Here is a 21,414-nt window from a genome sequence, read left to right on the forward strand (position 1 = left end):
AAACGCCATTCTCCACTAAAGTAGCGAATTTTGGAGTCTCTAAAAGAGTTCGCGGTGTGATTGTAAGCGCGACCTACATTAACGTAATTCGATTGTGGATACTGAAAGCTGCTTCTGCAGACTATTTTCCGCAGTGCACGCGCAATTTTTCTTGATTCATCGTAGCTGTCAGTATAGCAATGAGAAATCGCAGCGCACTAAAATTACTTCCCTACTGCGAATCGATCTCTGTAAATTTTCGAAGAGATAAGATGGACGCACGTGCCTTCCTTAAAGAAAATCGTCCATCAAATATTGACGAGACGAATTAAACCTTCTCAACACGATCAGAGAAGATTCAATCGTAAACAAAATAATCGTAGCAATTATATTCAGATCTGCCGTAACGCTTTGCTAACGTAAATTTCTGACCGGTCGAACGTGACGTTTCGTTAAACCCAGGAATATTTCATAAGACGATGCGTACCAGGAATTATTCAATATCCGCGAAATCCTTTGAAGTTCTCCGAACTGTCGGCTGCCTCCTTTAAAAGCTTCTCTCGTTTCTTCCTCACCGTCTATCTCGTTCCGTTTTTCTCCATAATACTTCTCTTTCTATTTCACGGGGTACTTATATACCTCGATGATCTCTCGTCACCAAGAAAAAGATATTATGCCAGGCGCGTAGAAATGCGAATATTTTACGGAAGAAACCGTCTCGATTATGAAATAATTTAAAGAACGAGTATATCGCCGGGAACAGATGAAACTTCGTTATATACGGAAAAAATAACAGAATATTTTTGAGGTTTTTGGATGATGATGCGTATAAACAAATATATTACATAGATTAGGTTAAAAATGAGAGAATGACAAAAGTTGTTTTACTGTTGTGGCTACACTACTGATTGAGTTAAACGTCGTTATTAATCAGAGTTGGTCGAAATGACCCTCGGATTCCACACCGTAGATAGAGTGTATCTATTATTAAAATTAATTTTTATTTTATTTTCAAGCGTTATTTTCACACTGTTATTTTAATTAAAAAACATACGTTAATTAATTAAATTTCATTTTGCTATAGCAATATTCGTAGACTTCTGTATAAAAGTCTGTGGTAATATTTGAAATGTATATTTGAGTGGAGTGAATGTGTCTCTTTTTGTAGTACAAAATTGGTTAAAGCAAAACGCATGTGTCATGTATGTATGTTACATACTTTTAAATGCGAATTTGTAACACACCGTTGAATTTGTTGGATTTGAAACATTATGAATACATGCAACAAAAACCAATAACAGATTCAATCTCCAATCCAATTTGATGCACATAAGCCGTATTGGTACAAGTAGATAAAGCGGACGTTATTGTATCGTATGCAACCTATTCCTGAAGATGAACCAATTGCATCCACTTCCGCAGATGCACCAGCATCGAATAATAAACAGATACGAGAGAAGTAAGTGAATCTTGATCGACGTTGAATGCAGATTTTAGCACTCTAATATTTTTGTATTTAATATAATCAATATCCTAGCAGCAATGCTCGAAACAAAACTATTTCCATTTAGCTGTGCAATTTCAAAACATTCCAGACAGCATAAAATATTTATAAATATATTTTAAACATTTCATAAATGTTCTGTGCTATTTATTGCAATATTGATAATGTTCTAAATTATAGAGTCATTAAACATACATACATACAATTACACATTTTAGATCGATGCAGACAGCGAAAGAGGCGGACGAAGACGAAGAATATGATGACAATACTTGCTGTCACCGCGCAACTTTCTGCAGTCCAATGTTACGAGAAATTCTCGTGACCGACGTGATCTTCACGTGTTTCGAGCTACAGTTGACATGGGCGGATCTCTTTTGGCTGACAACTGTGAGTGGCATGACCCTCCTGACCTGGGCCGTTTTGTATTTCTTGCTGGGCGACATGGTACTACCAGGTGGCAGTATATTTGGCCTTTTCGTCCTCATCATTCTTTCTTACGCGCTTGGTTGGACTCTTGCTTATATTCCTCGTTTGAACCTTCCGCCCATCTTCGGCATGCTACTTGCTGGTATAATAATACGTAATACCGATGTCTACAATATATACGAGGTGATCGGGCCGGGCACGACCTCTAAGATCAGGACCTTCTGCTTGACCTTCGTCATGGTACGTGCCGGCCTACAGCTGACGACGACCGCTCTGAGGGCGCATCCAGTGTTTGTGATGATCCTATCGCTCGTTCCCTGCACTATCGAGATGTTGACGGTCACTGTCTTATGTAAATATCTTCTTGAATTCCCATGGAATTGGTCTTTCATGACGGGGTGAGTTCTATTACAAATTGCAGATTATTATATTATTAGAAAAATACAAGAACTTATATAGTAATAAATTCTTTTCAAGATCAATTGTGGCCTGCATGTCTCCTGTAATAATGATCAGCTGTATGCTCACCTTAGCTGAACAGGGCTATGGAGAAGACAAAGGACTCGTCAGCTTGTTATGTACTGCAGCGTCCATTGACGATGTCCACATTGCGGCTTTGTTTTCTATCTGCTTCTCTTTCGTTTTTAGCAACGGTATACAGAAATTGTAAGAAAAACGTCAGGTTAAAATATGCATTTTAGGTAACGTCTCACCGATTTCAATGTGCTTTAGATATGTTGTCTACAACATATCTAAATACATATTATAGAATTTTAATTTACTATATCTTCTAAAGCAATGCCGCCCTCCATTTAATTCTTGTAGAAAATCACTCAGGACACTTTCTTCAACATCTACAACATATCTTTGGGATATTGAAATCGGTGAGATAACGCTTAAAATGCATATTTACCAAACGTAATAATACATTGACATTCACATAGTTTTTTATCGCGTAATTAAAATGTTATTATTTATTATTGTTTTAAAGCGTAATTGTTTTATGAAAATTTATGTGTATGGCCTGTGTAAGTGAGATATTGAAGTAGTAGTATACGTGTATATATATATAGTGACTAATCCTTTTTAAGATCTCCTTAAACTGTTTTAAAACTTTAAAGTTTTAAAGTTAACTATTGCAATTCAGTGTAGTAACGAAAGAATTTACAAATATTTTATAAAAAGAGAATATTAAAAATTTTTAATAGGAAATAGAAAATATTAATAAGAGTTTTGATAAAAATTGATTAATTGTTTTTCTATATTAATTTACATTCAGATTATAATTTCAATAAAGAAGTGAAAATTGCTATCGAAAATCATACATTTTCAATAAGTCATATTCCGACACTTCGTCTATAAATTATAGTATTAAGTAAATATTTCATAATTTCCACGATTTACATATTAATGATTTTGAATATCGCAAGCTGGTGGCGAGTTATATAAAAAAGTCTTAAAACGTATAAAGAGTTTTCCATAAAGTGAGCCATGTGTCTTCCTAGATGACGGGAGAACAGAATGGTGGTCCTATATCCCCGGCGGGATTCGAGATTTTCTTCTGGGACTTATAGTAGGAATTATCTTGGGCTTTGCCCTAGTCTTTTTCCCTCATCGCAATCACGTAGGTACCTTATTTATTTCCTCGCGTACAAGAGCTTATAAAATTCAGGCCACGTATTGTAAGGACACGTTCGTGTAATCTGAAATAACAAGAGCGGACTTATTAACGCTTATTTTTGCGATATATTTTATTAAAATATCACGTTGCGATGCGCGAGTAAAGTTTACGGAAATGAATAGAGCTTATATTATCATTTCTTTATTCGATTATATGTATAATAAGTATAGTATTTTACATATTGATATATAATAAATATATAATTCTCTTGAGCGTTACATAATTTATTCCTCACACTTTAAAACCTTTTTTTATGCTGCACCTTAGAAATATTCAACGTGGTATCGCATTGCCGGTTTAACAGTCGCGTCTTTAATGTGCACCACAGCAGCCTCGAAATTGACGGTCACAGGTGGAGGATATCTCGCTGCTATTATATTATCATTCATAGCCATCCGTGGTTGGCGAATCTTAACGATTTCGTATGATGTAAGTAATAGTAGACATGTTATATGCAAAAAATAAATGGCTAAAATGTCTAAAAATTTAGCTAGAGATTTTTGAAAATTATTTTCTTTAGAGATCATCAAAACAATTCCTATATAGAACGTTCACAAACTGATTGCTACAGCTTTGTTAAAACTTTTTACGACATTAACGCTTCAAGTTTTAGCAAAACTGTTCTTTCTATACAGACATATAATGTGTTTTTAGAATTTTTCTTGGAACGTTCTTATCATTCTTAATAATACGTTCCATGCCGCGTTGGTCTTTTTGTGACCAACCATCAATACTGCACATTTCCTTCAAGTTGGTATTCTGTATATAAAAAGAAATATATTCTTTTAATTGTTCTCTTTATGTTACAGGCAACACCTTTTCACAGAGCGTTTTATTTTCTATGGCATTTTGTACAACCGATTTTAGGAGGTGTAATTGGTGCCGATATTGATTTTAGAAACTGGCCTGTATCTAAATTCGGACTTTACCTCACTTGTGTACTCATAGGAATATCCGTAAGTTACATATGTCGAACTAGAAATGAAAATTGAATTAGTTTTCGGTACTCAGAGAAAAAATCTATCTCATAAATAAATATAATTAGTTAACAATGCTGTAAAAATTGCATACAATTTTCTAAGTTTAGGTGCGCAGTACTACTGCTTTTTTAACAACGATACGAATGCCTTTTACGTGGAAAGAACGACTCTTTATCGCCATAGCTTGGGTACCAAAAGGAACTTTACAGGTAAAAAGAATTTTTTTTTTCATTTTCACATGAAAAAAAACGGTTTTGTTGAAGTATATAAAAATTAGATCAGATCTAAAAATATAAATATAGATATAAAATATAAATACATTTATCTAAATAAATGATCAATAATATATTTTTTGAGCGTAGAACGCTCAAGCATGATAATGATGATGCAAAAAGTTGTGACGTTCTAACAATCAGTTTGAGCGTCCAATAATAATTACTTAATAGATAATCATATATATATATACCCAATATGAAAAAATCGATTTTTTTTCTTCATGCATTCGTTTGCTCATCGTTTGCTCACGAATGCTCAATTTGAATTTTCGTTTGCTCACCCTTAGTTCAAAAGATTTGTGAGCAAACGATGAGCAAACGGATGCCAAAAAAAAAATTATTTTTTAATTCGATACCAAAACTTAATTTTCTTGTATCTTTTGAACTAAGGGTGAGCAAACGAAAATTCCAACTGAGCATTCGTGAGCAAACGATGAGCACAAACGAATGCATGAAGAAAAAAAATCGATTTTTTAATATTGGGGAGCCGGCTTCACATCGGGTTTTCGACAAGTATGGGAAGTGAGTAACAAAATCACTACAGTGGCCTCTTAATTTAGATCTTTCTATGCAATAAATTCTCTATCGAAAATCTAATAAAATTAATAATTCGATGAATATTGATATTTCGAAAATTAGGCAGCATTAGCGCCGATGGCATTTGAGCGTGCCAGAAAAGAAGGCGACCTTACAAAAATAGAATTAGCCCTCGACGTGGTGAGGATATCCGTAATTGCTATAGTATTTCTAGCGCCACTTGGAGCAATCGGCATAATGGCTAGCGGTCCTTATTTCCTGAACAAGATTAATATCGAAGAACACCGAAGAGAGCGGGAATTAAGCTATATGCGCATAGTTGCTCTACAACCTGTTAGAAGACGCAGAAAAAGAAAGAAACCAGCCAGTGATATTGCAACTCCCTCGTCAATAGACTCCGTAACATTAAATGCAAATCATGCTATGCGTTAAACGTGTAATATTTCCGAAAAATGTTGCTTTAATTTAATTTTTATTTAAGTTTTTTATATTTAATTCTGTCGTTGTTAATTTCTTATATCAGAAATATTGTAAAAAATATAAATGCAGTAGGCGGTGTGTTCAAATACGTTATTATACATCTATTTTAAAACAGGAAAACAATCTAAATTTGAAATAATCAAATTTCATTTTCTCTCTCTCCCGCGCCAGTCCACTTTAATTATATTCGTCCTTATCTAACACTCACGTAATAGTATAGAAGAGAACCACTATATCCTGGACGTTACCCTCTGAGATTTGATACTCAAAAAAGGCCGGTATATCCACTCTCAAGTTTCTCTCTACTTATGGTCTTACAGTCTGTAATATGATTGGTCTATTCGTTTGCTGCTTATAAGTCTTCCATCTCAAGTTTTTTGATGTGCCATGGTCTTCATCTGTATGCCGCACGTGTACTGCTGTGTACAAACGTTACCATTCGTGTTGTTAGAAATAATATTCTATATTTCTCTCTTGGAAGCACTTTTATATTATTTGCAAATATGGCTCGCAAAAAAAGGTAATAGTTAAAAAAAATTATGAATAAAGTTTAAATTAAAAGGATGACTATGTCCTTGAATAAAGTTTGATTAATTTCATTATAGTATGAAAAGTTGAATACAATATTAAGCAATTCTGTTTGAAAGATTAGAATAAGTTGGGTCAATTTTATTTTTTAATATTTATATTTTGAAAATTGTACATCAGGGCTACATTCCAAAATATCCTTTTTAAGGAAGATTTTATACTATATACTATAGCATATAGTTTATAGTTAGGTGTATTATATATTTTACAAGTAGTTTCCTTCAAAGAAGATGTTTTGAAATGTACTCCAGAATCTTTTAATTTTGATTGCATGTGTTTATTTCATACTATTTTATAAAAATAAAATATTTCTATATTTATGAATTTTTTTCTATCCATGTTAGAACAAGGAAACCTCTCATTAAGGATGATGTTGATGATATGGAAGACGATATTGAAGACGTGAATATGAATAATGTGACAGATTCAGAAGAAGAATATACAGAAACTGAAAAAAAATTACTAGAAAAAGTAAGGAAACAGCATACTACTGAAAATTTTGATAGCGATGATGAAGTTCTTGGTTTAGAAGATGAGAATGAGGAAGAATCAGACGATCAGCAAGATTTAATGGAATCTGACATTGAAGGGATACAAGAAGATTATGATATGCCAAACGACAGAGCTTGGGGCAGCAAAGCAAAAGCTTTTTACTCGTCAGATTTTAAATATACAGATTATGCATCAGCGCCTCAAAAAGATTTGATTAATGCTGAAATGGAAGAAGAAGAAGGAAAAAAGTTGCATTTAAGAGCAATGGGACAGCACTTAGCTCTTGATGGTTCAAATTTGAATAAAAACATGATAGCTGAAGTTATAAAGGATAACGAAGTTGTTCAAGAGGACATAAAACAAGTGTCTGACAAAGAATCTTTTGTAATTATGGTCAATACTTATAAAGGTACTTCACATATAATGATTTTAAATATATATTTTATTACTAATTCATTATTAATTGTAGTAATTATTATCATTTATAATATAATTTGATATAATTAATTTTAATTATTAAATTAAACTCACAACCACACAATATTTTTTTGTTTTATAAATGAAAACTATATTTCTTGAAATAACTATATTTCTTTTATATAATCATAAACAAAAATGTTAGTAAAATCATTAAAAATAGGTATTGTATTGAAAAGAAAAATGAATAATTGTTTTTATTACAGAATACATGATGGAAGCAGAGAATATTTTAGCACCCTTTCTTGAATTGGTCAAAGATGGAACATGTCCTGAATGCAATGCAGTAACTTTTATTAGAACTAAATACAAAACTATATTAAATTATTGCACAAATATCTCATTTTGTTTGATGCTGAAAGAAAAGGAGCTGCCAATAAAAACGCATCCAGTTGTGAAGCGTCTGGAGCAATATCATCAATTGCTCAACGAATTGCAATCGGAGCAGGGAGATTTGTTAGAGCAAGTGACAGAGATATTGAAAGCAGTTAAAGAAAACCGACCTCTTTATAGCATATCAGATGGTTCTCTAGTACAAAGTAGTAAGAAAACTCCAAGACTTACTAACTTGACTAAAAAGCTGATAGCTAAAAGAAAAGCAGTAATGCAAGAAGATAAGTTATCATCTAATAGTACGAATGAAGAAACAAGATTGGATGAAGAGCTAGATACTGAAGAAGAATACAATGGCAAATCTATATTTGATGAAAAAGATGATACCATCTTGAATACTGCGAACGAAGATGCCAAGAGAGCGATAACATATCAAATGGCAAAGAACAGAGGTCTCACGCCTTACCGCAAGAAGGAATTGCGCAATCCGCGAGTGAAGCACAGAAATAAGTATCGTAAAGCTCTAATTCGCAGAAAGGGCGCGGTATGTACAAATTACACTTAAAGTTTAAACGTTTACCATTGTTACTGACATACACAAGTTTTTCGAATGTTTTATACGAAGTTTAAGAAAAAATTATTTCTTATAGGTGAGAGAAGTGAGAAAGGAATTGACTCGTTATGCAGGTGAGATCTCAGGTATCAAAGCGGGTGTGAAGAAAGGTATTAAATTAAAATAACTGAATAATTTTATCCAATGTAGTAATCATATGAATACTTTATGAAATATATAAATATTATATGTATATATAATTTTGTGTTCTAATTTAATATTTTCTCATTAATCTATAATTTCTAAGATTAATCGTTCAAATATCATAAAAATTGGACTTTCAAATTCTGTCTGAAAATTGCTCATATTCAAATCATTAATAATATATAAAATTGTGTACAGTAATAACAAATTAAGTATAATAGACAAACGTTTTATTTTATATCAGAAAAACTTTATATACAGTAAGAAACAATAGCATTTTAGCAGCAATAGAAAAAATTAGGTATTTTTATCAAGTTAAACAGAACTTTTAATTACATATGTAAAACTGTGTACATATTTTTTGCTGCTAATTTATGAAGTTCGAGAAGAACAATTTGTAGCATTTACAAAACTGGAAACTTAAATTCAACGAATTAAACTTCTACTTTGGCTAATATATCCGATTCGCGGAACAAGTGATACTCCTTGTTGTCTTCAAGTTCAACTTTAGTGCCACCATATTCAGGAAGTAACACAACATCTCCGATCTTGATGCTTAATGGCACATGCTCTCCTTTCTGATGATAAAGAAAAGATAATATAATTAACAATTAATTTAGAGAAATATTTAAAAAAATATATAAACACAATATTCTTGTACATACATTGTTTCTCGCTCCAGGGCCTGTGGCCACAACTGTACCTCGCAAGACTTTTGCTTGAGCTTTCTCTGGTAGTACAATACCACCTTTCGTTTTAGTAATAGCTTCAGCCCTTTGTACAAGGACTCTGTCAAAGAGAGGAATTAGCCTCTTCACAGCATTGACAGCAGCCTGAAAATACAAATGTTTTCAATTACTAATACTGTATGTATTTCAACTTCAGGTGTTAATATCAAGAATGAAATAATTAATCTAATAGTTCATTTTGACTTAATTAACAATTAAATTTATAAAATTTACCAATTTGACCACGCTGGCTTATGTGTAACTTGATCATCTCTAAACTTTTTCATGAAGTACATTAAATTTGACAGAAAAAGAAATATATGATAATGAAAGTTACCAACGGAATTCCTTTGATAGCAAAAATAAATCAATTTTAACTCACCCTAACTAAATTTACAAAATTTGTGGTTAAATTTAATTTGACCACAAATGACTTGTGTGTACTTAACCGTTATCTTCAAACTTTTTGTAAATTGAAGAGACTATAACAAAATTTGACAAAGAAAAAATATAAGATGATGAAAGTTATAAACGGAGTTTCTCATAGAAAAAAATTAATGAGATACCTGCATATTCGATTATTTCGTGTAGAGATTAAAGTTATTACGAACAAATGACAAGAATACAATTACAGTCGAGATACTGATTATATCCTCGTCTATTATCTTGACAAACGCAATTCGTCTTGAAGTGATCGGCAATATACGACGCGAAACAACGCAACATCTTTCGATCTGCTTTCGAACGGTGACTTCGGAGAAATACAACAGTATGCGAGTACATAATGAGGATAAAAAGCGTCTACTATTTAAGGATTATCAGAAAATGATCACGGAACCCAGCGTGTCTCAGCCACGTGAATTTTCCCCGCGAAAAAGGATTCTCGCTGTCGTTCCTCTCTCTCTCTCACAATCTACAGAGAAACGTGTATACGACATTAAATAAACTCACCATGATCACGATTCCTTCACAATTACCGAATCGGTCGAAGTACAAAACCGGCGACGAACACACACTCGTGAACTCGTGCACGTTGTGTAACCTAACCGCGAGCAGACCGGCAATGAAGCGGTACGCGCACGCGCGCGACGCGATATTCTCGAAAGTTCCTCTCTTCGGTTGCTAACACCGTCTTCACCCTTCTTTCCCCCTTGCGTCAAAGTTATCTGAACGCATTGATTATGACTACGAAAAAAAGGAGCGGTTACGTAACGTGGAACGCGCGAAGACTCGTGAAAACGCAGCTACCCGGCACAATAATTTACCCGAGGAACGTTTCTAGGAATATCCTCAAAATATCCTTAGAAATCTTAGAATATATCATAGCTGCGTCTACGCTATCTAGATACAATTAACAACTCATTGTAGAATCAGGGGAAAAAATCATTAATTTTTTTATTTGTCTTTATGCTTGCATGAAATTGCGTTTTGTAATACTTGTTGTAAATTAGATGAGGACATAAGAGATCAAGAATTAAATTTCTTAAGGATTAAACTTGGGTAATAAATTGTAGAATGATTATTATCAGTTAGACTTATTGTAGAATGATTCCGCGTGTACTCGCGGTATTAATAAGATTCTTTTGCTGTATTCCGAATGAACTTCGTCGAAATTGTAACTTGTAGTAATAATCGTCTCCACGCATATTTATGCCAAAAAAGCATATATTCTGTAATGATGTGATAACGAAAGGAGCGTAAAAAAAAAAAGGTGATTGTGAGCACCCGGCCGATTGCATCATGCAGAATTGCGCGAGTCGTCTGAAGTCGCTGTTCTTCAAGAACGTACACCACGCGACAACTTCACGCAGCACTTTGCCGCGTTCCGGAAAACTATTAGGTCTGTTTTTTTTTAATGAATTTTTGCACCAATTCATCTTTCTTCCTTTTCTCTTCTCCTGGATAAAAGGAGAGAAAAGGAAAACAGATAAATTCAGCCAAAGAGAACAGGTCTATTGTTTGCTTTGCACGAGGATTTAAGCTAATCGTATACGATACGATACGCTATGAGTCACTGTCGCGCATGCGTGAAAAATCCTCTCCTCCCCCCCCCCGAGGCCCCGACCTGCGACTCCGATCCACTCCAATCCGCTGCATCCATGTGATATCACACGTTCGTCGTCTCCTCGTTCCTGCTTATTCGTCTTTTATAAGCGAAGACAGCGTTCGATTACGGATTACGCCGTAACGATTTTCATCACGCTCAGCTTCCAACATCGATCATCGATCGTTCATCAAAAAATTCCCCCAAGGATCAAAGGTGAAGCGATTGAACCGCGAATTCGTGCCACGTGCTTCTCCGGGAAATTCGAGAAACTTCGCCGGAACTAATTTTTAGCCGGCCGGGTGTATCACTTGCACTCGTTCTCATTGCGATCGTTCGGCAGAATATTATTTTCTCTTCTGCACAAACAATTTGTGTGAGAGAAAGTATAATAGTCAGTCGAACGATTTTTAGTCAGATCTCGCGATTATTTCTGTTAAACGTTAACCTTTAACCGCCACGCCACGCGGGACATTTACGGTTTACATAACCGCGTTCCCGGAGTAACTAACTCACTGTCGAATACTATTCATTTCAGTCATCCGTGATAAATCGCGATCATGTAACTTCTCTTTAGTTTTCAACGAGACTTGTTTCGTTAAATCACGAAAGGTTTACATTTACAAATAATGTCGGAAAAATATAATGAAAGAACATAAATCTAGAATTTTTATTATCTTTTTTACATTTTATTGCTCACAAAACAAGGCATAGGATGTGGGTGCCATTAATCATCTTGACTCATTGACTGTTTAGAGAAGCCTTCTTCAATTTATATTGCATAAAAATAGCATATATACATTTTTATATATTTTTGGAATATTTTTTATATTTGTATATGTGATATTTTTCTTTTTGTTTGAAATAATGATGGATAGGGAATATATGAAAATCAAAAGTGCTTTTAATGATTGCATCAGAAATTAGGATTAACTTTAGCTATACAGTTAGGTCAAAAATCTTTGTATAATTTACTATAAATCAAGATTTTTTTTTAGCATTTCCGAACTTTTTCTTTGAACCTATATATCTCGAAACTTGTTAATTCTGTTGATTTTTATGCATTATAAATTTGTTTCTTAATCAATTCTCCATCGATTGAAAACAGTTAATTAAAATATGTCCATTTTTACGAAAGTTATGGTAACAAATATATTAGTAAACAATAAATTATTCTTTAACTAACATACATTACATATTTTTTTTACAGATGCATAGATTACCTACAATATTGAGAGGAACTGCTCTACGTCAGTTGCAGGCACGTACTTATGCCAAAGACGTACGTTTTGGGGCTGAAGTTCGTGCCTTGATGTTGCAAGGTGTAGATATCTTAGCAGATGCAGTTGCCGTAACAATGGGCCCTAAAGGGCGCAATGTTATTTTGGAGCAGAGCTGGGGAAGCCCAAAGATCACAAAGGACGGCGTGACTGTAGCAAAGGGCATTGAACTAAAGGACAAATTTCAAAATATCGGAGCCAAGCTGGTACAGGATGTAGCTAATAATACCAATGAGGAAGCTGGAGACGGTACCACTACCGCAACCATATTAGCTAGAGCGATAGCCAAAGAAGGATTTGAAAAAATCAGCAAAGGTGCCAACCCTGTAGAAATCAGACGAGGTAAGTGGACCAATTTGTACTATGGTAAACAGTTCATCTTTATATCACTTACTTCAAAAGTGACACTCAAAAAACGAGATTTTTTTACTTATCTCAAATTAGTTAGGTAAACATCACCAATTATACCGATGAGATACTAGATAAGATAAATCATGAAATTGTCACAATTCAGAAAGTTTTTTTTAGGGTAAAACAAAAATTACATTTAATGCAATATTATTAAAAATACTTTTCTTTTTATTGACATTACTTGATTAGTTAATAATTTTCTGTCAAAAAAATTTTTTTCTGCTTTCTGGGAAACTTAACATTTGTATTTAATTTTTTTTTTTCTTGAAATATATATTTTAGAGAGTTTAGGAAATGTTGAACTTTGATCTAAGCTTCAACATAAATCAATGAACCATGTATATATGCACATTATTATATATATTTTTATAAAATATGAAAATACGAATATCTATTTGTGAGATAACATTAAACAATTTATGACTGTAGGTGTAATGTTAGCAGTAGACAAAGTCAAAGATGAATTAAAAACTCTGAGCAAACCCGTTACAACACCCGAAGAAATCGCCCAAGTGGCGACGATATCCGCTAACGGCGACAAAGCCGTCGGCAACTTGATCTCGGACGCTATGAAGAAGGTCGGGAAGGAAGGTGTGATCACTGTGAAAGATGGTAAAACGCTCATCGACGAACTAGAGGTCATAGAAGGAATGAAGTTCGACAGAGGTTACATTTCTCCGTACTTTATCAACTCCAGTAAAGGAGCCAAGGTCGAGTTCCAAGACGTGCTCCTTCTCTTTAGCGAGAAAAAGATCTCTTCCGTTCAAAGCATCATACCTGCTTTGGAATTGGCGAATTCACAACGCAAACCTCTTGTCATAATCGCCGAGGATATTGATGGCGAGGCTCTATCGACCCTCGTTGTTAATCGACTGAAAATTGGCCTGCAAGTGGCTGCGGTTAAAGCTCCCGGATTTGGTGACAATAGGAAGGCCACTCTTCAAGATATGGCGATATCCACCGGTGGCATTGTGTTTGGTGATGACGCCAATCTTATCAAATTAGAGGACGTCCAGGTATCTATCCTATCTAATAGTATCAAATAAGATCGAAACCTGCCAACTTGTTGAGTTTATTGTTCTCATATGAAGTCACATTACTTCAGTTAAAATTTATTTTACAAGTAACTTTGACCTTGATGACCCTTTATCTCCTCATGTGGAGCATAAGACGTCTACAGGCCTCTTCTACTTTTATCCGAGGCCTATATTCGTTTCTCGAATCAAGTTGTTTTCGGATTTGCGGGTGATTTAATTCACAAAATCCCTACCTCAGTCAGATATTAAAGAAATGTCTACTGATCTATAGGACCTACAATTTAACGCCGAATCCGAACGGCTGATGATCATAGATCTTTTGATCGCCAGGTGGAGCCATTTTTAGTTCATTAAACGCGAAAAATCGCGTTTGGGCGCACGTGGGATTGAACTCGGATCTACAGATCGCGAGTCAATCGCACCGAGCGGTGAGCCACTCGACGCCTCAACTTTGACCTTATTTATATTTATAACTTGTAATGTCTAACTTTTTGATAATAGAACAATATCTTTTCTACCTGAATAATAGAGTTAAGTAATAGCAGAACTGGGAATCAAACCCGAACTTGTTGCTTTATAGGCTCTACTACTGAATTGTTTAGCTCATTCACCGGCGATACTTTAACGAATGTAATACTTTTTTCCTAGCTAAGCGACTTGGGTCAGGTGGGAGAAATCATTATTACAAAGGACGATACTCTCATCTTAAGAGGCAAGGGAAAAAAGATTGATATCGATAGAAGAGCTGATCAAATCAGGGATCAAATTGAAAACACCACGTCCGATTATGAAAAAGAGAAGCTGCAGGAACGTTTGGCGAGGTTAGCGTCAGGTGTCGCCGTTCTAAGGGTAGGCGGAAGCAGTGAGGTGGAAGTTAACGAAAAGAAGGACCGTGTACATGATGCGCTCAACGCCACTCGCGCCGCGGTCGAGGAAGGAATCGTTCCTGGAGGTGAATTTTTATTTTCATCAGCTTGTTTTCGCGTAACTCGCATACACATTAAATAATATAACATTTTTTTTACAGGTGGCACCGCATTGTTAAGATGTATACCGATGTTACAACAACTAAAGGCTGTGAACGGTGATCAAGAAACTGGGATTAACATCGTAGCGAATGCTTTACGTATGCCGTGTTTGCAGATTGCACAGAACGCTGGCGTTGACGCCAGCGTGGTAGTGGCAAAAGTAAGCGAGGGCAAACTCGGGTACGATGCCCTTAACAACGAGTACGTCGACATGATCGAAAAGGGCATCATCGATCCCACGAAAGTCGTGAGAACAGCACTTACGGACGCTGCAGGTGTGGCATCATTGTTGACAACGGCAGAAGCGGTCGTTACCGAGATACCTAAAGAGGAACCGCAATCACCTATGGGCGGTATGGGCGGAATGGGTGGAATGGGTGGTATGGGTGGTATGGGCGGCATGATGTAAAAAGTGCAAAACAGAAAGACTGAGAAAAAGACAGCCCATGAGATGCACTCTTGTTTGTAATGAAATGCAATTGTACTATGCTACATTGCTTATAAAGTTTTAAACATCGATTCTGTTCAAAATAAGGAGATATAAGGAGGAATAAAGGAGATATCTGTATTATCTCGTACAATTTCTATTTCAAAATATTACAAGCGATAAATACCACTCGTGTAGTATGAAATCATTTTCTCGAAATGCCGTTCTCACTTATTTTGTTTTACGAATGTGTAATGTTATAAATCTATATGAAGATATATATCGCTCGATTTATTTCATTTAATTTGTATAGTGCATACAAAAGTGTTTCAAATACAAATGCATTTAACAATGGAAAAAAATCGCTGCGTCAGACTACGCGGGCGAACTTGTTGACGTGTTTATACAGAACATACAATTATGATAAATTAACAAATTCAACCAATAATTTTTTAATTTTATTCATCGTTATATTCCTGATATTTCAGATTTACAGTTGCTTCATAAATGTAGTTATAAACATGAGTAGTTTGTTCAACATTTTATACAGTTTTCTAGTTATAATGTTCATTAAAGATGCAAATGTAAAAATGAATTATGTATGCGCATATTAGTTATGGAAGGTTAATTATTTAGGCTTTCATGATTTTGTAATTGTTAAATTTATTTTCCGTCTGAATAAATATGTATTAAAATTACAATCTACTCTCCATGCCATACTTAATATTATAAGCTACATAGATTGTGGCAAGTGAGTAAATGATTAATAAGATTGATAAGGATAGAGCGAAAATTTTTATTTAGAATAGATATAAATATATTACTACATTATATTGTGTTTTTTAAACAATTACCGAAATTAATAAAAATATGCCGAAATAATTTTTTAATCATAATACAAGGAATTTGCTACTATATTCTTATTCGAGGCCTATTCCACCATGATCATCTTAAATATCCATTTATCGATATTTATATTTTCAGAATATGTTTGAACAGCTTAAAATTGCTATTTTCTGAAACTATAAACATTCAAGAAGATATTCATGCTGATCAAATCACGCGCGATTACTTAAAAAGACAAATGTAATAAAAAAATATTTTTATATTATGCTTTTCTGTTCTCTATATTATATTACATACAAGAAAAATCCCTGTTTAAATTCTTAACATAACCTGTTGCATGAATTATTTTACTCGATGTATTCGACTGTATATCGAGCGCGTTTTGATATATTATAAAAAAATTTTGCAGTTGAAAAAAAATTCCGCAAATTTTTTTTGGTAAAAGAAATTTGAAGTGGAACAAAATTTTAATTAATCTGAATTGATAGCGTATGCATGCAGTCAGCATATGCAACATATAAATAGTTTCAATTTTTAATCTTATTTCGACCCAATTAAATACACCAAACATGGATGCGAAAGAAAAAATACAATAGAGAAAAGCGGTATTGTAGTGTACAGGTATACAGTTGGAAAAAAAATATCTCATTTTATATTCAAAATACAAAGAGAAGTCCGCTTTAAAAAATAGTATATTAAAGCCTAGATATATTCATGATAAAAAGCCATATTAGCCTAGGCTCCGATTTTCTCGATTTCATCTGCATCTTCTGCGTCGAGGTAATGGATTTTCTTGCCAAAATGTTTTTCTATATTCTGGCACAATTGCATAGCGTGATCAGAATCAATTAAATTAATGGCGATCCCAGACTTGCCGAATCGCCCCGTTCTTCCGATTCTGTGTAAGTATGTTTCGCAATCGGCTTGCCGCTTTTGATCCATCGGTAAATCAAAATTGACTACTATCGTTACTTGTTCAACATCAATGCCTGCCAAAAATATTGTACAATATTATCAACATGTTATCGTTTCTTTTACTATACCTACTTGAACATAGGTAAAAGTTTATGAATTATATGTATATTAGGGTCGTTTCTTAATAATTTTCGAATTTTTCTCGAGACTCCTGAAGTTTTCCGTTATATAAAAACATTAATATTTTTTCTGACTTTCTGAACAATATAAACATGTACCATTAGAATATTAAAATTTAATATTATTTTTAAAATATTTTTGTATATAATATTTCAAAAGATAATAGATTTCATTTAGATTAAGTAAAATTCTTGTTCCTAAATCTTTTCCACATGTTATAAGCTTTGACCGAATTAAATATAAAATTTATTAGTTTTTGCACGCGAGTCATTTTTAAACTAAAAAAAAAAATATATATATATATAAACACCTTTACTAAAAAACTCCAGATTTTCTTTTCATAACTTAAAATGTATCTTCAAATTTTATACTATATAAAATCGATTCCTGTATGACTTTTCAAAACAAACCCAGGACGAATAAAAATGATTTAGCTAAATTATTTCATTTTGAATGGAAGATTTTTATTTAAAAAAAACGAAATAAAGAAAAAAAAATTTGTTACAGCTTTGTTGGAAAAATCATAGAAATAACAAAAAACTTTAAGTGTCTGAATCAAAATTGTTAAAATAACGATCACCTAATGTATTACATAAAACACAATTTTGCCTATTTTAGAACTATCATATTATAATGGATCACATAATAATCATTAAAGTAATAATATAATATATATACTATTATGTTTCAGAAATATTTCTGAACAGCATCGACTTAGAGACTGTATTTACGAAACTTTTGATCTTGTAAGAATACTCTTTTATTTTAGTTAAATTCCATTAGAACTGGCGAATACACTTTTCGTAACAGTAACCGTAAGGCCCATAAGAATTAATCAAGAATTGTAAAAAAACATTTCAGCTCTGAATTGTTAAAAAATGTGTGAAGCAACTCTTACTGTACACAAGAGATTTAGAATTCATTAAAATATAAAAATAGTCTTTTTCTTGTATTTACCTCTAGCTAAGACATTTGTGGTGATGAGAACTTTTTCAAGTCCAGCTCTAAATCTATCCAATACAGAAATTCTTTGTTCCACTGTTAAGTCACCAGATAATATTGCTACCGCATGTCCGTCTTTCGTCATTTTTCCTGCTAACCAACTAGCTGTTTTCTTTGTCTAAAAAATAATGATGTATTAACAAATGTCCGTAGGATTTATTAAATAATATATAATCGATCTTACATGACAGAAAATAATCGCTTGTCCAATAGTAATCACTCCATAAATATTAGTGATAGCTGTGTATTTCTCATCCACATTTTTGCATCTAATATAATACTGCTTGATATTATCTAAACTTTCTTCTTCCCTTAATAGCCGTATTATTAGTGGATTACTGACTATAATCTCTGCAAAGTTCATCACTTCCGGCTCGTATGTCGCAGAAAAGAACATCATTTGACACGTACGTGGCAGTAATCTATTGATGAAATAAATATAAATAATATTTTGCACATATGAACATATTCAATCACATAAATATTATCAAAAAAATTACTTGTGAATACGTATACACTGATCTTGATGACCTTGCGTAGCGATCATAACGTCAGCTTCGTCTAATACAAATACCGATATTTGGCTTAGATCAAAGAACTTGAACTTTTGTCCCCAATCTAGTACTTTGCCTGGAGTTCCTATAATAATATGTTCAGCAATCTTTGAACCACGACTTACTGAAATAATTAAAACAATGTTAATCCTAGAAAATAACTTTTTTTTAACAGGAAATTCAAATAGCACAAAAGAACGATATATTACTTTCTTCTCCTCTTACAGCGTATTTTATTTTTATCTCAGGACAGAAGCGCGACATCTTTGCCGCTACTTCGCCAGTTTGGATTGCTAATTCATAAGTTGGCGACAAACAAAGAACCTGTGGGTAATTCTCTGTAACATTCACTCGACTCAACATAGCGAGTACAAATGCTGCTGTCTTACCCGTTCCAGACTGAGATTGTGCAATCATATTTTGTGGTCTGAAAAAATTTTCAAGCAAATTTGAAAGCTGTCTTCCCTTAAAAAAAGTCAAGAATATTGAAAATATCAGGAGACGCGGTAGTGTCTCTGGCCAAGTTCAAAAACTGAGAGACACTACAAGTCTCTTATCTCGAACCACCAAAGTCCATTTTAAATTATAATACTGATAAATACTTACGGATCAGCGAGTAAAGTAGGTAAAGCAGTTTCTTGAATTCTAGAGGGTGCATTGAATCCCATGGCATAAACACCTTTTAGTAAGGCAGGTTTGCTATATTCAAAATAAAAATATTTTTAACTTAAGTATACATATGTCATCACACATATAATAAATTATATCCTAATTACTGAATGCTTGCCAGTTGGTGACACAAGTGTCATCTTATCTTTGTTACTCATTGAATACTACAAAGAAATAAGAATCATGCTTGTCTGAACTTGTATCGAGAAATAGAAAACAATAATAATAATAACTAAAATGGATGGATCTAAATCAATGCTATTTAAGACCTATAATTTTGGTCATTGATATGATGTGTATCAGTGTTTACATTTATTACCTTTGCCTTTCTTAATGAAGATAAGAAAAAAAAGGTAATATTCATAGACACAAATGTCGGCATATATGTATATATATATGTATATATACATATATATATATATATATAGACATTTGTGTCTATGAATATTTTATACATATATATATACACACCGAGTCAATGCTCAGAATTATGTATACTACAGAGACAGCATTGATTTAAATCAGATCTGCTTGTAACAATTAAAAGTTAATTAAAATGTACATATATATGTAATTATTTACAGATGAAGTGCATCAAAGGTTTTGACACTGTATAATGGAGAATTTGGATCTTTTCTTTGAATCTCTAAATCCTTTGTTGTTTCTACCAATCCTTTCCTTATGATCTTTTGTAGGAGAGACTTCTCTGCTGGTGAAATCTGTTCTTCTGACGTATCGTCATCACTCTTGATGTCTCCATCTTTCACAGATGAAGTAGGAATGGATGTCGAATTCGATTTATCCAAGTCCAAACCGGTTACCTATACACGAGACATACGATCAATGAACTTGTTACATCAGTTTGAAACAATGGTTCTAAATTGAAGCTTACATATTCTCTTTTTTCAGGCATAGCGTGTGTCAACAAGCGAGATCAACCGTATGAAAATTATATGTACAGAAGAGAATAAAAACAAAACGACGTTATAAATCTAGGTGAGTCATAAAACCGCCAATAGTAATGATTCCATATGATTCATGAAATGAATATCGTAAACATCAAAAGAATCACGCTTACACCGTTGTAGCGTATCTGCAACAATCCCGTTTTACCTTCAACGCCAATTTATCCTGTTCATCGGCGTGCTGCCCCCAGTCGACCTTAGTCGATGCCATATTCGTTGCCTACTCGATCAGTATTTACGACAAAGAATCCGCTATCGGACTAGTTTTTAAGATAAACTTCGAAACCTTAATAGATCTGACTGAAAATATTCTAGTCTAAAAATTTACACAGTATTCACAAGAATTAACCCAAACCCTCATACAGGCATCGGCGGTGATCGGCGTTCTGATACTGAATGCTGATTGGTGAAAAATCGATTATGGTGGTAAATATTACCCCCATCACCTATTTTAAACCAATCAGCGCTCGGTGTCAAAGTGATGTTAACTCCATGACGGTGGTTACAGGATAGGTGTATTTTGTCCTCACTCTTGAGATATAAGAGAGAAATCTGATTGTGAGAGAGGACATAAAAGTCTTTTACCTGTTATTAAATTCATTAAATATAAAGTCCATAGTTATATAGCCAAATAAGCTAAATACTTTGCGCACTACCGCCCTCTAAAAATGAAGATATCAATTACATACAATATCCACTAAAGTCACTAGATATATAAAGTACTGCAAACTAAAGACCCTATAATAAGGAGTCTGGCCAGAGAGAAACCTGAGAGAGGACATAACGACCTAAAACCTGTAACCACAAAATACTGCC

General features: G+C 33.6%; 5 protein-coding genes across 6 annotated transcripts; 3 read left to right on the top strand and 2 right to left on the bottom strand.

The window, feature by feature from the left end:
* Positions 1-1,355: 1,355 nt before the first annotated feature.
* On the top strand, positions 1,356-5,817 carry LOC108781069 (sodium/hydrogen exchanger 9B1). The gene is made up of 8 exons (XM_018548939.1): positions 1,356-1,438; positions 1,702-2,310; positions 2,390-2,565; positions 3,418-3,536; positions 3,861-4,022; positions 4,403-4,549; positions 4,681-4,782; positions 5,488-5,817. Exons 1-8 carry the CDS (start codon positions 1,356-1,358, stop codon positions 5,815-5,817), a joined length of 1,728 nt encoding a protein of 575 aa, XP_018404441.1.
* Positions 5,818-6,277: 460 nt separating this feature from the next.
* Sas10 (UTP3 small subunit processome component Sas10) lies at positions 6,278-8,495 on the top strand. Its single transcript, XM_018549000.1, has 4 exons — positions 6,278-6,385; positions 6,798-7,354; positions 7,629-8,299; positions 8,406-8,495. Exons 1-4 carry the CDS (start codon positions 6,369-6,371, stop codon positions 8,493-8,495), a joined length of 1,335 nt encoding a protein of 444 aa, XP_018404502.1. The 5' UTR covers positions 6,278-6,368.
* Positions 8,496-8,864: 369 nt separating this feature from the next.
* Positions 8,865-10,320, bottom strand: LOC108781116 (10 kDa heat shock protein, mitochondrial). Of its 2 annotated transcripts, none has more exons than XM_018549009.1 (3): positions 10,192-10,320; positions 9,178-9,345; positions 8,865-9,090 (listed from the first exon to the last, which is right to left on the bottom strand). In XM_018549009.1, the coding sequence occupies exons 1-3, from the start codon at positions 10,192-10,194 to the stop codon at positions 8,947-8,949; spliced, it is 315 nt and encodes a 104-aa protein (XP_018404511.1). In that variant the 5' UTR covers positions 10,195-10,320; the 3' UTR covers positions 8,865-8,946. The 2 variants fall into 2 exon arrangements, with proteins under 2 accessions (XP_018404511.1, XP_018404510.1); XM_018549008.1 differs by lacking the exon at positions 10,192-10,320 and adding an exon at positions 9,807-9,851.
* A 1,023-nt stretch (positions 10,321-11,343) lies between these two features.
* Positions 11,344-16,046, top strand: LOC108781072 (Heat shock protein 60A). Its single transcript, XM_018548943.1, has 5 exons — positions 11,344-11,500; positions 12,495-12,906; positions 13,405-13,991; positions 14,661-14,964; positions 15,040-16,046. Exons 2-5 carry the CDS (start codon positions 12,495-12,497, stop codon positions 15,447-15,449), a joined length of 1,713 nt encoding a protein of 570 aa, XP_018404445.1. The 5' UTR covers positions 11,344-11,500; the 3' UTR covers positions 15,450-16,046.
* Positions 16,047-16,791: 745 nt separating this feature from the next.
* Positions 16,792-21,061, bottom strand: Dbp80 (putative ATP-dependent RNA helicase Dbp80). The gene is made up of 8 exons (XM_018548958.1): positions 20,747-21,061; positions 20,216-20,454; positions 19,571-19,663; positions 19,174-19,391; positions 18,911-19,088; positions 18,595-18,832; positions 18,366-18,528; positions 16,792-17,302 (listed from the first exon to the last, which is right to left on the bottom strand). Exons 1-8 carry the CDS (start codon positions 20,807-20,809, stop codon positions 17,049-17,051), a joined length of 1,446 nt encoding a protein of 481 aa, XP_018404460.1. The 5' UTR covers positions 20,810-21,061; the 3' UTR covers positions 16,792-17,048.
* Positions 21,062-21,414: the final 353 nt, after the last annotated feature.

This window comes from Cyphomyrmex costatus, unplaced genomic scaffold, assembly GCF_001594065.2.
Source record: "Cyphomyrmex costatus isolate MS0001 unplaced genomic scaffold, Ccosl1.0 scaffold76, whole genome shotgun sequence".
Lineage (NCBI taxonomy): Eukaryota > Metazoa > Arthropoda > Insecta > Hymenoptera > Formicidae > Cyphomyrmex > Cyphomyrmex costatus.

Bases quoted from the DNA above. Each gene is read 5' to 3' on its own strand.
- LOC108781069 (XM_018548939.1), top strand. From the start codon at position 1,356: ATGCAACCTATTCCTGAAGATGAACCAATTGCATCCACTTCCGCAGAT. The intron at 3,537-3,860 runs GTAGGTACCTTA...GCTGCACCTTAG, and splicing joins TTTTCCCTCATCGCAATCAC to AAATATTCAACGTGGTATCG. The intron at 4,550-4,680 runs GTAAGTTACATA...TTCTAAGTTTAG, and splicing joins GTGTACTCATAGGAATATCC to GTGCGCAGTACTACTGCTTT.
- Sas10 (XM_018549000.1), top strand. The intron at 7,355-7,628 runs GTACTTCACATA...TTTTTATTACAG, and splicing joins TATGGTCAATACTTATAAAG to AATACATGATGGAAGCAGAG. The intron at 8,300-8,405 runs GTATGTACAAAT...TATTTCTTATAG, and splicing joins TAATTCGCAGAAAGGGCGCG to GTGAGAGAAGTGAGAAAGGA.
- LOC108781116 (XM_018549008.1), bottom strand. The intron at 9,091-9,177 runs GTATGTACAAGA...CTTTATCATCAG, and splicing joins GCCCTGGAGCGAGAAACAAT to AAAGGAGAGCATGTGCCATT.
- LOC108781072 (XM_018548943.1), top strand. From the start codon at position 12,495: ATGCATAGATTACCTACAATATTGAGAGGAACTGCTCTACGTCAGTTG. The intron at 12,907-13,404 runs GTAAGTGGACCA...TTATGACTGTAG, and splicing joins CCCTGTAGAAATCAGACGAG to GTGTAATGTTAGCAGTAGAC. The intron at 13,992-14,660 runs GTATCTATCCTA...CTTTTTTCCTAG, and splicing joins TCAAATTAGAGGACGTCCAG to CTAAGCGACTTGGGTCAGGT.
- Dbp80 (XM_018548958.1), bottom strand. From the start codon at position 20,809: ATGGCATCGACTAAGGTCGACTGGGGGCAGCACGCCGATGAACAGGAT. The intron at 19,664-20,215 runs GTAAATAATTAC...TTTTGAATATAG, and splicing joins ACCTTTGATGCACTTCATCT to CAAACCTGCCTTACTAAAAG. The intron at 18,833-18,910 runs GTAATTTTTTTG...TTTCATCAATAG, and splicing joins CAGTGTATACGTATTCACAA to ATTACTGCCACGTACGTGTC.